This window comes from Octodon degus, unplaced genomic scaffold (genome assembly GCF_000260255.1).
Source record: "Octodon degus isolate 3935 unplaced genomic scaffold, OctDeg1.0 scaffold00245, whole genome shotgun sequence".
In the NCBI taxonomy this organism is placed as follows: Eukaryota; Metazoa; Chordata; class Mammalia; order Rodentia; family Octodontidae; genus Octodon; species Octodon degus.
In genome coordinates, this window is record NW_004524821.1 from 732,016 (window position 1) to 746,515 (window position 14,500).

General features: G+C 42.9%; 1 protein-coding gene across 5 annotated transcripts in view; it reads left to right on the top strand.

The window, feature by feature from the left end:
- Zmynd12 (zinc finger MYND-type containing 12) overlaps positions 1 to 12,210 on the top strand; it is a 56,552-nt gene extending 44,342 nt beyond the window's left edge. For 4 of the 5 annotated variants that reach the window (XM_004645943.2, XM_023706215.1, XM_023706214.1 and 1 more), the window contains 3 exons: positions 5,803 to 5,914; positions 7,635 to 7,780; positions 11,758 to 12,210. In XM_004645943.2, the coding sequence (XP_004646000.1) occupies positions 5,803 to 5,914; positions 7,635 to 7,780; positions 11,758 to 11,883 (384 nt within the window). In that variant the 3' untranslated portion in view covers positions 11,884 to 12,210. The remainder of the gene's footprint in view (positions 1 to 5,802; positions 5,915 to 7,634; positions 7,781 to 11,757) is intronic. The other variant, XM_023706216.1, reaches the window with a different exon arrangement.
- The last annotated feature ends 2,290 nt before the right edge of the window (positions 12,211 to 14,500 follow it).

Sequence of the window (14,500 nt, forward strand, 5' to 3'; positions counted from 1 at the left end):
AATTTTATTGCACCATGATCTGACACTATGCATGTGATAATTTCAATTCCTTTGTGTTTACTTAACTATGTTCTTTTTTTTTTTTTTTTTTTTTTCAGTACTGGGGATTGAACTCAGGACCTTGCACTTGCCAGACAAGCGCTTATTCTACTGAGCCATCTCCCTGGCCCCTTAACCATGTTCTATGAGCTAATATGTACTCTATTTTCAAGAAGATCCTGTGTGTTACTGAAAAGAATGTGTATTCTAATGCTGTGATGTAAAACACTCTGTAGACATCTAACCCATGCTTACATTTGTTCAAATGTTTGGTTCAGTTATCTTTCATTGTTGATTTTTTGGTAAGGTTGCTCTTTTTTTTTTATGACAGTGGTGTATTGATATCCCCCAAAACAATTGTATTAATGCTTATTTGATTTTTCATGCCTTTCTAAATTTGTTTTATATAGTTGGGTGCACTGGAATTTGTTGCATATATGTTGATTACTGTTAGCTGTTCTTCTTGGATTGTTCCCTTTACAAGGATGTAGTGATGTTCTTTGTCTCTCTTGATCAGTCTTGTCTGAAAATACAATAGCTACCCCTGCTATTTTCTGGGTTCTTGTTACATACAGTATTATTTTACATCCTTTGATTTTTAGCCTATAAATTTCCTTTTGAATTAAACATGTGTCTTGTATGCAGAATATTGTTGGATTTTCCTTCTTGATCCAGTCCACTAGTCTGTGTCTTTTGATAGGTGATTTGAGACTGTTAACATTGATGCTTATAACTGATAAATATTGACCTATCCTTTTCATGTTACTTTCTCGCTGCCGGCTTCTTCCCCCACCCCTCTATTTAACTGCTTGCTTTTCCTGGTGGATTCCTTCTGTTAGGGCTCATGGAGCTGTAGTCCTTGTTATCTCTTTCTAGGACATTCCTCGGAGCATTTTGGAGTGCTTGTTTAGTGGCCATAAAGTTCCTCAAATGTTCTTTGTCATGGATGTATCTTATTTTTCTATCAATTTTCAAAGATAATTTTGCAGGGTACATCACTCTGGGTTGGAGGCTTTTTTCCTTTAGAACTTGAAATACTTCACTCCAAGCTCTCCTTGACTTGAGGGTTTGTGCTGAGCAGTTAGCTGTTATTATGATGGACTTTCCTTTATAGGTGATTTGTTTATTTTTTCTAGCAGCGATTAAGATTTGATTCTTGCATTCGCTTTCTGGAATCTTGACTATGATATACCCGATTATAGATTTCTTTTTTTTTTTTTTTGGAGATTTCTTTTGATCATGGCTAATTAGAGTTCTGTATGCCTCACTTAAGTGCATGTCAAATTCTTTCTGGAATCTTGACTATGATATACCTGATTATAGATTTCTTTTGATCATGGCTAATTAGAGTTCTGTATGCCTCACTTAAGTGTATGTCAAATTCTTTTTCTCTACCAGAGAAATTTTTTGCTATGATGTCTGTGAACAGTTTTTTCACATCTTTTGTGCTATGTCCTGTCTTTTCATTAACTATAATCTTAAATTATTCTTTGTTGCCTCATGTAGCAGCTGCTAGATGGATTTCTCAGGGTCCCATGCTTTTTAAAAAAAATTATTTATTTATTTATTTTGGCAGAACCAGGGATTGAACTCAGGCTCTTGCTCTTGCCAGGGATGTGCTTATTCTACTGAGCCATCTCCCCAGCCCTATTTTTTTTAATTTTAAAAACATTTTTTTATCTTTTTATTTATTTATTTGATATGAGGTCTCGCTATGCATCTCGGACTTGTAGTGATCCTCCTGTCTCAGCCTCCCCAGTGCTGGGATTACAGGCATGCACCACCATGCCTGGTTTTGGTGGCTGGCTCAATGTGACTGGGGTTCAGGGCCTGCACAGCCTACAGGATGGGGAATTGAACCTGAGTCCTTGCACTTGCAGGTAGGTGCTGAGACTGCTGAGCTATCTCCCCAGCTCTACTGGTTGATACACTGAGTCAACTTGAGAGGTTTAGAGGTTTAATTAAGTGACTCAGCAGAGACCCAGGATTCTTAGTTGTAAACATCCTCATGCTGTGTAAGAGAAGGGCATGGACATTGTGTGAGTTCTACACCTCCAGCCCCAGGATAGCTTGTTTTAATATAAGGAGGGGAGAAAGGCTGGCTGGAAGCCACAGATTCTGCTCTTCCCCTTGCTCTTTGCTGCTTACTGCTGCCATGAACTGTTGCTCTCTGCCGTGTGCCACTCTGCCTGGGAGTCAGCTAAGTACATACTGAAACCTTCACAAACTATCAGCTAAATAAATCTTTCCTTCTTAATTTTAGGTGCCAGGTATTTTGTCCCAGCAACGAGTAAAAAGTAACTGAGATAGAATTTGGTACTGGAGAAATGGCATCATTGCTGTGACTGTGTGGCCATGTTGTTCAAGAGCTTTTGGGAATATCTTATGGGAAGATATAGGAAAGGTTTGGAGACATTGCCTACTAGTGAAGACCTGCAATGCCTTCAGCTCTTCTGTTGAGAAGATTCTGGTCAGAGCTCAGAAGACCAGAATGCTGATAGAAAGCCTGCCTGTAAAGATCAGGCTGTGGAGGTTTCTGCCGGGAAGAAGGACTGCTTTGGTTTTTGGATTGCAGGTGATTTGTGTTATGGCTTGGCAGAAAGTTTGTCTGCATTTTGCTCCTGTCCAGAGACTTTGCCTGAGACTGAGATTAAGCACAGTGGGGCTAATCTTGCAAAAGAAATCTTTGTATCTAGAGACTGGTTTAAAGAAGTATATTTGTAGTTTCCAAGTTGACAAGGGGTAGATTGTGGTGGTCGACACATTGTGTCAACTTGAGATGTTTGAAGCTTGGTTGGATCTGCTTGGTGAGTTCACATCTTGCGGCATGGGGGCCCCACCCTAGGGTGGGGAGGGCTTGCCCTAGAGTGACTCAGCACAAAAAGGGTATGTAAAGGGGTTGAGGAAGGCTTCTGTGCACCCCACTTCCTTGGAGGAGTTCCATTCTTCACCATGCCACTTCGCAGCTGTGCCATTTCAGAGGAGCTTAATCTTCACAGCCACATGATCTTCACGGTGGAGCTCCAGTCTTCGCAGTCAGCATGGAAGGAAGGGAGAAAGACTTAATAGATGCCAAAACTTCTGCTCCTTCCCTTTGCTCTTTGCTGTTTACTGCCACCATGAGCTGCCGCTCTCTGCCATGTGCCACTCTTCCTGGGAGCCAGCCGAATACAGACTCAAACCTCCACAAACTGTGAGCTAAATAAAACTTTCCTTCCTTAATTTTGTGTGTTGGGTATTTTGTCTCAGCAATAAGTAAAATGTAACTGAGGCACCAGCCCATCCCATTCCTATTTTTATGAAATCTTTTCATGATCATTAACTGCAAGCCTTTCTATATCTGAGAGTTTCTTCTTGCATTGGCTTAATTTGCTGTGGATCCTTTCAATAGAATTTTTATTTTCCTGCATATCTGCTTGAATTTGCCTTGCAGATTCCATTTCTTTCCTTTTTTTCCCATTTCTTTCCTATGCTGAGAATTTATGGCTTCTATAATTTTGTTAAATCTCTCTCTCTCTCTCTCTCTCTCTCTCTCTCTCTCTCTCTCTTCCTTCTCTAGGGCCAATAAGCATTTTTTTCATTGTGGACACCACCTCTGCAATTATCTCAGAAACTATTTCTAACTTGATTTTTTTCCCAGAGTCTCATTCAATTGCTTTGTTATTACCACTTCAGAGAAGCCAGAGTAGTTGCAGATTGTCCCACCTCATTGCTCCCTGGATTTGCCTTTGGTGAACTGGATGTCTGGGATTGCATCTTGTTTGAGTGTCTTCCCATTTTTTAAAAAATTCCTGTGGTGATGCTTGTAAATTGCCTATGGTGGGTTGTTTTATTGCTAGTATTTAGAACCCTTAGGAAGTGACTACTCTATGATATCTCATAGATGTATCTGGTTTTCTGATTTTTAGTGTGTTGCAAGATCCTATCTCTGGGCCAGGGAGATAGCACAGTAGAATAAGCGCTTGTCTAGCAACCACAAGGGCCTTAGTTCAATCCCTGGCTCCACACACACACACAAAAATCCTACCTCTGCAATTTGTTGGGGATAAGAAGTTGCTGCCTATTTGGCACAGCCCCTGGTTCTTTGACACTGTGCTACAGTATTTTCTGTGACCTTTTGTCAATCTCAATGATAGAAGATGAAAAAGAACACCTGCTTAGAAATATTGTGTCACTTTTGGCTATAATAGTACCATCAACAATGATAATAGCATTAAACACAGCCTAGAAAATGACAAACTGAGCTAACCATTAATTTACCACTTTTACCCATATGAACTAGATTTGTGGTTATATAACAAAATCCAAAGCAAACCAGAAAATTGTATACAATATACACTTGCTTAATATGTCAATTTTGTCCTTAGGGAATAAAATTTAAAATGGGTTAGGGAGAAAATAGAGAAGTGGAAGAAGAAGAAGAGATTAGAAGTAAGGTTGGAGAACAAAAGGGGATCACATTAACTATGAGAAACTGGCACTGAAGATTGTAGGGAAGGAAAGAAGGAATAGATAAAAAGGATTGAACAAAACCACAACCACAAGAGGCTAGAAACCATGTTCATAATTGTAAAAAACAAAATACCAGATTAAACAATAGAAAAACAAAAACAAAAAGCAGAATCAATACCACTACCACCACCACTACCACCACCACCACAACAACAACAACAACAACAAAAGACAGAGAGAAAAAAAAGAAAAGAGAAAAAGTTTCCAGGTTTGTTTCTGCTGTCACTGGTAGATAATGTGTGGAGTTTGAGTCCTGATCTATGTTCATTTATCCTAGCAAGACAGCAGTAGCCTTTTGGCAAGGTAGTACATACAGTCAGTGAGCCTGCGCCTTCTGACAGAGACTGGACTCATTTGGTTTGCAGCCATCAACATACCTTTTGAGGGCCTGAGCCTGGCTAGAAGCTGGTAGATGAAAGCAGTAATCATTCTGAGTTCTGAGCTCAGAGGCCCCTCTCCAAGATGGCTCCTGGCCAATTGCTATTTTGTGTGGGACAAGTGAGCCCTCAGCACTCATTGACAGCTAGTGTAGTCCTTCCATTGCTATATCTCTCCATGGAGGCCTCTGGGGTCACCAGCAGGCACATGTGTCTACAGGTTTGAGTGTCTCTTCACACAGTGAGTCCTCTCTTGGGGAGAAGGCACTGCCAGCTACCTTTTTCTTCATTGATATTTCTCTTTTCACTGTCTCCATGTCTTCAGATTCATACTTCAGATCCTTTCTGGGTCCAGGGGACCCACTTCCATCCTTCTTGTCTTCTTCATATTGCTATATTCCAGCATCTGTATGGTGACCCTCAGAGAGGCTTTTTCTCTGATGATTAGTGCTCTGCTGTCTTGGTGTTCCCTCCCAGATCTAGGTTTAGATCCAGGCTATACCTCTTGAAAGCTCTTCCCAAAAGTCAAGTGTGATCATAACTTCTCTAAGCCTCAGTTTATTTACATGTAAGATGAGAATAGTAACACACAGGATGATGTAAGGCCATAAGTGTTTAGTATTGAATTTGCCCCACAAGTCTTATTAGATTCCACCCATGATGGGTCTGGTATGTGTTCTTTGCAGCCCATCTCTTGTCACAGTCAGTTCAGCAAGGTCTGTTTGGGCTCCCAGGGCCCCCTCTGTCCCCAGACACAATAAGAGAGGGGGCTTCAGACTCAGGAAATCAGACTCCAGGAGCTGTGCTCTCACCTGGCACATCGAGTAGCTGAGTTCTGGCTTGTGTATGTGATTGCGATCTCCCTTCCTAACAGGTGTCAGAAATCTGGCATAAATATCTGAACGATCACTATCAAGTCCTGTCACAGGCTCGCAACCAACAAATAGATTTACTAGGGAAACGATTTGTGAATGACACTGGATTGGGTAAGTGGCAATTTTCCCTAAAAGAACAGTAACATTATCCTCCCTAATAGTAGAATTGCTCCTGATGGGTACATCAGCTATTCCCATCATGGGGCACCTTAGTGCCACCTTCCCTATTTTACTAATGAAATCTGAGAGATGAGAGTCAGAGCTTTTACTGTTGGGAATAACTCAGAGGCCTATCATGGCACATAGCCTCAGGAGACTAATAATGGTGAAGAGCTGAAGAAAAAAGACCCAACAAATGCCCCTATGGCTTCTTCAGAACATCTATCTTTTTCATGTTATTCTGCCAGGGCACACAAGCCAAAGAAGGCTGGTTTGTTCTGATGGCTTATCTTCTTTATTTATAGAGCAATCAGGTTCTCAGTAGTAGAACAAAATTTGGTTTAATCTCTATGCCAAAGTTCAGCGGAGGGATGAGTGCTACGTAGTACTAGATGGCACCATGCCTCTGCGACAAGAAAAAGTCAGGAGGTTTCATTTCCCCTCCAAAGAAAGATCCCATGCAGCTGGTGGCACAGAATGTATGCCCTGTAATGAAAGAACATTTCCTCAAGTACAAATGAAATTATAAGATGAATCCCAGAATTAAGTGAATAAAATTGGATGGTATTGAAGAGGTGAGACTTTGGAGGAAAGATTTTGTGAGAAATTTTAAAAATTGATAAATTTAATGAGTTTTCTTCTTATAATAAAAGTAGCTTGCATTACAGCAGAATGTTTTGAAGTCATAGACTTCTCCAACCTTTATAGCATGACATCTGCCTTTTTTGTTATCATTAAGTTTATTTCTTAAAGATGTGCTTTTAAGTACCTGGTCCATAATAACTGCTTAATGAGTAGTAACTAATGTGTGACCAAACACCATGCAGAAAATAGTAGGCTCATGTGAAGAAGCAAAAACACTATTGCGTAGGCATCTTTGGATTTGGGGAGAGGAATTAACTGCTGCAGCTTCCTGAAGTGCCCTGGCTCTCTCTTCTCGGCTATATAGTAGAAGCGGCACTCAAAGAATTAAATTCAAGGAGGGCTGGGGAGATAGCTCAGCGGCATAAATGCCTGCCTGGCAAGTGCAAGGTCCTGAGCTCGATCCCCCGTACCACCAAAAAAAAAAAAAATTGACTCAAGGAATCCAGCTGAGAGAGAGAGAGAGACAGAAACAGAGAGACAGAGAGAGCAACAGAGAGACAGTCAAAGAATGACAGAGAGACAGAGTGTGACAGAGAGACAGAGGGACAGAGAGAGAGGTAGACAGAGACAGAGAGACAGACAGAGACAGAGAGAAAGACAGAGAGACAGAGATAGAGAGACAGAGACACAGACACAGAGAGAGACAGAGACAGAAAGACAGAGAGAGAGACAGAGTGAGACTGAGAGAGACAGAGAGTGCAACAGAGAGACAGACAGAGACAGTGTGACAGAGAGACGGACAGAGAGAGAGACAGACAGACAGAGACAAAGAGAGAGACAGAAAGAGACAGACAGAGACAGAGAGAGGCAGAGAGAGAGAAAGAGAGAGAGAGAGAGAGAGAGAGAGAGAGAGAGAGAGAGAGAGCACTCCTAGTGAGAAGCATGCTGGCATTTGTGCTGTTTCTACCAGAGCTCCTTGACGAAAGCTTGGGGCGGGGATGCCCTACAGCTGAGCACTCATGGTGAAGGCGATGAAGGTGGGCTCAGCCACTCAGGCCCGTGTTGCTTTCCTCCTCTTCTAATGCAGATGAAGCCCAGGAAGCAGAAGCTATTCAGATCCTCACTTCCATCCTGAACTTCCGAGAATCAGCTTCTGACAAATCTCCTCAAAAGACTGTCTTTGTTCTGAAAACTCTGATCATGCTTTACTATCAGATGATGAATTCTTCAAAGGCAAGTTTCCCTAGAAAAGCAGCGTATCAAAACCGAGCTAGGAATTGCCCTTGTACATGGATTCGGCTATGTTTTGCAGGGTCCCACTAGCTTTTGGCCTAAGAGCAAGCGCTCCCTCTATAAAAGTCCAGACGCTCATGATATTTCTCATTGTTGAGTCTGGCCTACATAATGGAACTTGGATTGCCTGCTTCCCTGGAGGGAAACTTCCCAAGCTTGCATAGGTGAGCTGAGTTTGGGGCAGTCCAGAAAGCCTGCAGGGCAGTGGGCTCGGTGAGTCCTGGAGAGTAAAGTGGCTACTCAGACCGCACTTGAGTACCCAGGTCTGCTGGTGCCAGGATGCGGGTGGGAATGGACTGCTGTTAAAAAAAAAAATAAAAGGATTAGTGTTAGGGTTATGATTACTATCTAACAGTCAGTGGCTTAAGCCCTTTACCTAATTATATTTAATATGATGGTTCTCGTAACAACTTTATGAGGTTTGTATCTTATTGTCTCTATAGAAACAAAGGAAACTAAAGCAGAGAGCGGGTCAGTTATTTGCCCAGTGTTTTAAGATAGTAGTGGGATACCTCAGGTTTATTAATTTATCCATTGATCAATTATTTGCTCCTCCATTTACATATTTATGGAGTGTTTTCCATTTGCAAAGCACTGTTCTAGGGACTGGGGACACAGAGGTGAACATCCAGAGAAGTTCCCTTTCTCCAGGGAATGTAGAATTTGGGGAGATGGAAACCACAATAACCAAGTAAACACAGAAATGTGTAGTATAGTTTCAGATAGTGAAAGTGTGATGAAGCAAAATGAAGCGGGCTGGGAAGAGAGAGGTGGGGAGGGCTGCTCAGAAGGGACCTTTCTCGTGTAGGTGACATGGAAAATTCGAAGATACCCTTTCTCCTTTCTCCTTCTCTCCTTCCCTTTCTTCCCTCTTTCCTCTCTTCTGTAGATATTTACTCACCACCTACTGTACATCATGGCCTGGAGGAGCTCACAGTCAGGTGTTAGGGTAGAGTGTGACAGGGCAGCCCAGGGCACTGTGGGAACACAGAAGAGTCCTGACCCTGACTGGCGCGGGCGCAGGAATACTCGGGCAACAGGAGGCTCTTTCTGCCACATGTTCCTATTTCCATTGGGCAAATCTCTTCCACAGTGCAAGGCCTAATTTGGGGGCAGTAACTACCCCAAGGAATCTTCAGGTTGTTAGGGCTACAAGAAGTCTTTAGACAAAGGGGCACACCTGCACATCCAGATTGGTGCTGAGCTGCCTGCAGGTCTCTGCCCAGCTCTCTCCTTTTTAGTGGGGCTTTCCCGGACCTTCCCATCTGAAATTATAAACCCCCACTTGCCACCTCCGGTGCTTCTGATCCCACTTTCTTGCTTTATTTATTCTTTACCACATTTTACTATCTAAAATACTATCAGGTCTTATAGTCTTTTTCCCTTACTATATTATAAATTCTAAGAAAAGAATTTCTGCCTATAGTCATACTACCTGGCACATAGTAACTAGTTGCTAAATATTTATTAGGAGGAAGGAGGGTATAATTCCAGCTACTTAAGAGGCTAAGCATGAGGACTGCAAGTACGAGGCCAGCCGGGGTAACTTAGTGAGACCCTGTCTGAAATGAATAAATAAAAAGGTATCTTAGTTACTTTTGCTGAGACAAGAATACCTGCCACCCAAAGTTAGAGGAAAGGTTTATTTGGTTCAGTTTGTGCAGGCTTCAGTTCACAGTTGGCTGGCTCCAAGGCAGGGTAGCGTGGCAGATGGACATCACAGAGAGAAACAGTTGACGGCAGGCAGAGGACAACACAAGCAGCAAATAGCAAGTGATCACAGCGGCCCTCTTTCTGTCCCTTATACTCTATCCATGCTACCCATGGTGGGGCACCCTTAATCCCAGCAGTGCGCCATTAATCGATCCTAGCTTCACATCCTTAATCCCAGCACCACACACTCTAGCTCCAGCCACCTGTACAAAGCCCCAGCCATAAGCACATGAGGCTTGGGTGCCATCTGGACACAGTCATAACTGAAGGGAAGAAGAAAGGCAGACAGAAATAGAAATCCCCAGGTTGTCTTGGGGGAACCTCTGCCTAAATTCAAAACCTTGGGAGAGCAATTTATCCTCCACCATGGTAATTTATTTGAGGCAATGCATTAGTCACTTCTCTGTTGTCATGCTTACTTTTCTCTCATTGCTGGGACAAAATACCCGGCACCCCAAATTAAGGAAGGAAAGGTTTATTTAGCTCACAGTCTATGGAGATTTCAGTCCATAATCAGCGGTCTCCAAGGCAGAGCGGCATGTGGCAGAGGGCAGCTGTTCATGGCGGCAGCAAACAGCAAAACAGCAAGAGTAAAAAGGGAGGAGCAATGGCTCTGACAGAGAGCAAGCCGCTCTCCGTTCCTTGCATTGCATTATAAGTTATCTGTGTGTGTAGCACTCACACCCATAATCCCAGCTTTGGATCGTGAATTAATAACCAACTCTAAAAGCCCTCCCCAGTGACTGCATGAGGCTTTGGTGGGACACCTGCAATTTAGAGGATGTGAGGTTTACTTTGGCTCACAGTTTCAAAACTTTTAGTCCACTGTCAGCAGGTCCAAGGCAGATTGGCACAGGTGAAGGGCGTGGGAAAGGAGCTCTGCTTTTTTCCTGGCAGCCAGGAAGCAGAAGGAGGAGGAAGGAACTGAAGAGAAGCACATGCACCCTTCTGGGCCACACCCCTGGCGAGCCACCTCTTTGCCAGGCCCCACTGTTGGGGAATATTAGATCTAAACCGTGATAGGGACCTGTCGCCTCTGTGCCTCCCATGTTGGTCTGTATGACTCTAATGAAACTCTTATGAAGATTTCACTTTGCTAAGAAAATGTGCTTATTGTACTCAGTTTCTCAAGTCATGTGTATTTTCCCACTCTGTACATGCGTGGCCAGCCACAAGGGCCTGGTGTGTGTTCACAGGTTTATCAACAAGAGCTCAGTTTTTAGGAAGCCTGAAAAGATGAAATACGAAGATGATGACGAGAAAACGAGACCCAGGGTTCGCTAGGCTGCACACTGCTGCTGCAGAGATGTCTGTCTTAGAGGCAGGGGGGTGACCTGAGCGGCCTGTGGGCCCCCTCAAGCCCTCTTGGTTGCAGTCCCCCCTTGCCTCCAGGGATCTGCCAGCAGCTCCCAGCTCGTGTGCTGCTGTCTGACCCAGGTTCAGCGCATTCCTTCCATATTGGGCCTGTCCTAGGACTGGCTGCCCAGTTCTCTGGGTCTCTTACTACATGGTGAGGATTGTCGCCCATGCACTTACAGAGCAAATTGGGTCACAACTTATTAATTGTACTGTCATTGAAATAAAATGATAAATATTTTATCAATTAGTTCCACACGTAACTGAAATTTAAAGTGAGAATGCTTTAAATACTTCATAGTGAGAAAGCTTGAACTTCAAGTGTGAGGCTCCCATGAGGCCCCAGTTTGGCCCTCACCGTAGAGGACTGAAGGCCTCTCCCCTTGAATGTGGTGTGGCACAGATGCTGAGGACAGCAGCTGGGGCCCGGCCACTGTGTGCCAATAAATGGGCAGCGTGGGTGTCTCCTCCACGCCCTTACCATCCCTCCACGAGGGCTGGCACCATGTCCTTTCATGCCCACAGCTGGAGGAGAAGTCATCTCAGATTTTCCTTAGTCTGTCTACGGCCATACCACCCTGAACATGCCCATCTCATCTGATCTCGGATGCTAAGGAAGGTCGGGCCTGGTTAGTACGTGGATGGGAGATTTTCCTCAGTCCCTGTAACAAATTAATTTTTAGATCCTGCAATTTATAATAAACATACTTCACCTACCCTGAACTCAGTGGCTGGTATGAGACAGCAGTAAGTTCCCACTCATGTTTCTGGAGCTCACCACAAGCAGGGCTTTCCACTGCTCCGTTTTCTTGTAATGATGCCCTTTTGTCATTGCACTTCTGTTTCAGGCACAGGAATACGCCATGAAAGCCCTCACGTTAGTCAAAGACCAACAGCTCGATGTGCAAGAGCAAAACAACATTCAAGAGTTGCTTAGTCTCATCTCAGCTGAGGAGGATCATCCCATCACCTAATGGCCCAGTGACACTGTGTCAGGGGCTGCCACATCGGGGTGCCTTTCAGCTGACGTTGGCACATTCTTCCCCTGGGAGTGTGCACATAGCTGTGACTCTATCATCATATGTGAGGGAACATAGAGCTTTGGGTGTAGAAATCAGTAAAGCTTGTTTATCATGATCATGTTCTTGGTTTATCATAACTTTGTATGGCCTCAAATAACATGTAGTCAGATTACTAATAAGATGTTTATGATTCTACTGTAAATAATTTGTCATATTTCCATGTCACCTCCTGGGATGCATATTTGATACACCTGTGCCAAGCAAGGAGATAAAAATAAAGCTATTTTGGAACATAGTTTCTCTATTCTTCTGGAGTTAAGTCAACATTAATCTGAGGTAGAGTGTGATAAAATACCAGTTATATAGTTCACAGAGCAATCACTAAGAAAATAACCCTTTGAAATAGTGTTAAGATAATGAGGATCAACATTGTATATCAGAACTTATCCACTTAAAGCAAGGCAGTAAAAGAGAAATAGAGGAACAAAAAGGACATGAAACAAAAAAGAAACATCAAAATGCAGACATAAGTCACACATAAAGTCCTCATAAGTCCAGGAAGCTGCAGTAAGCGTTGGCTGAGACAGTGCTGGAGGTTGGTGTTTTTCTTAATTCAGACAATAAGGTGAAGCAGATGTAAGCGTTCTGTACTGTCTAGGGGACCACACACTGCAACGGCCCCTGTGGTGTGCAGGGTGGAGTGCAGGCCTTTATGAGCTTGACTTTCCCATAGCTCCATTCATCATTGGAAAATGGACAAGATGTTGACTATGCCTGAATCAGGCTGTTGTATCTTGATGACTTTAGACACTTAACCTATCACATTTTCCCTCTCAGCTTTTCTCCAGAATTACCAAGGATCACGTTGCTTCCTGGGTAGATCCGCACTCAAGATATGCAGGTCCAGGTTCTTTCAGACAGCTGTATGTTCTTCACTGTAAATAATTCACTCAGAAAAAAATCCACTCAGATACAGTAATAATATGTGAGGTGAGTCATCTGTCTTTCATGTAAAATCAGCCGGAGCCTCCATTCCCTACCTTTGGCATTCTTACCCATCCCCAAGTGGGCTATGAAATCCCAGGGGCCCACTTGGCTGCCTGCCACCTCTCCACCAGTTTTCAGCTTGAATCTAATTCTCACTCTCCAGTCCGCATCGTATAGCTGCTCCTCCTTATCTTTAGGGTACAGCCCCTTCGTGGGTCTCACTTTCTAATCCCAAATATAAAACAGATCTTTCAAAAAGACTCTTGATGAAGATTGGAAAAAGATAACAATTCTACAGCAGATAACTTAAAATATTAGAATTTTACCATCCTAAAAACATCCTTCAAAGGTCATGTCATTAAACATTGTCTCCTTCACCATTGCTTTCCTTCCCTTTTCTTACCTGTTCCTTGTTTCCTCCAATTCTGAATTCTTGGTCATTAATCCTTTTGCACTATTTTACAAAATTATTCTTTAAATTATTCAAGTTTACTGTCTCTACTGATTTTCTTCTTGATCATGGATCATTATTTTCTGCTTTTTTATGTCTACTAATTTAATTTTCAGGATCTTTCCTTTCTAGTATTTGCATTTTAAGGCTATAAATTTTCCTCAGAACACTGTTTTGGCTGATGCTACTTATTTTGAAATGCAGTTCTAAATATTCTACATATTTTAAAATTCTTTTCTGGGCTCCTGATCATTTAGATATGTGTGTCTTAGAAAGATATTACTATGACAAAATATCTGAGGTAATTAACTTATCAGCATGGAAAAATTATTTGGGTTCATTTATTTTGGCTGAAGCCTTATGGAGATTTCTATCCATGATCAGTTGGTTCCACTGACTGGGGCCTGTGGTGACAGAACATGATGGAGCATGTGGTGGAACAAAGTTGGTCACCCCAATGCATCCACGAAACGAAAGCACCAGAGGAGGGGTCAGGCTCCCACACTCCTAAGCCCTTCCCTCTGGGTGAGCTTCCTTCCTTCCACAAGCTCACAGCTCCTAAACATTCCACCCAGCCCCCGCAGCACCAGAGTCTGGCAACCAAGCCTTTCATATAGCAGCCTTTGAGGGACATTTAAGACCCAAACTGCGACAGTATGATTTCTCGTTTCCTAAAAGATGTTAATTTTATTTGGTGTTGGTTTCTAGCTTAGTTTCTATAAGGCTCTCAAACATTTTTTTAAAGGAGCATTTTAATTGTTTCAGAAAAGATGTACATGAACTTGGATTAGAAAACATGACACTAGAAGGGTTCCCCATCCCATAAATGCAAAAACAAAAGAAAACAAAAAAACCTACCAGAGACAAAAACACCTTAAAATAGTTAATGAAATGCTTTCTGGATCTTCTTCTTTCATCAAAAGCCATGTCTCTTCTTCCTAAGGCACCTGCTCTGAGAACCAGCATCCCTTTTATCTCCCTCTAGCCAAGCCAGGACAATTTCCTTCCATCCCCACCTCCCTGCTTTCAGTCACACTGTGTGGGTGCTAAAGACCCTGGACTCTGACCAGTGAACAGAACTGTCCTTTAAGCCAGCAACCCACAGGCAGTGGCACCCAAAGCCTTCCCCCC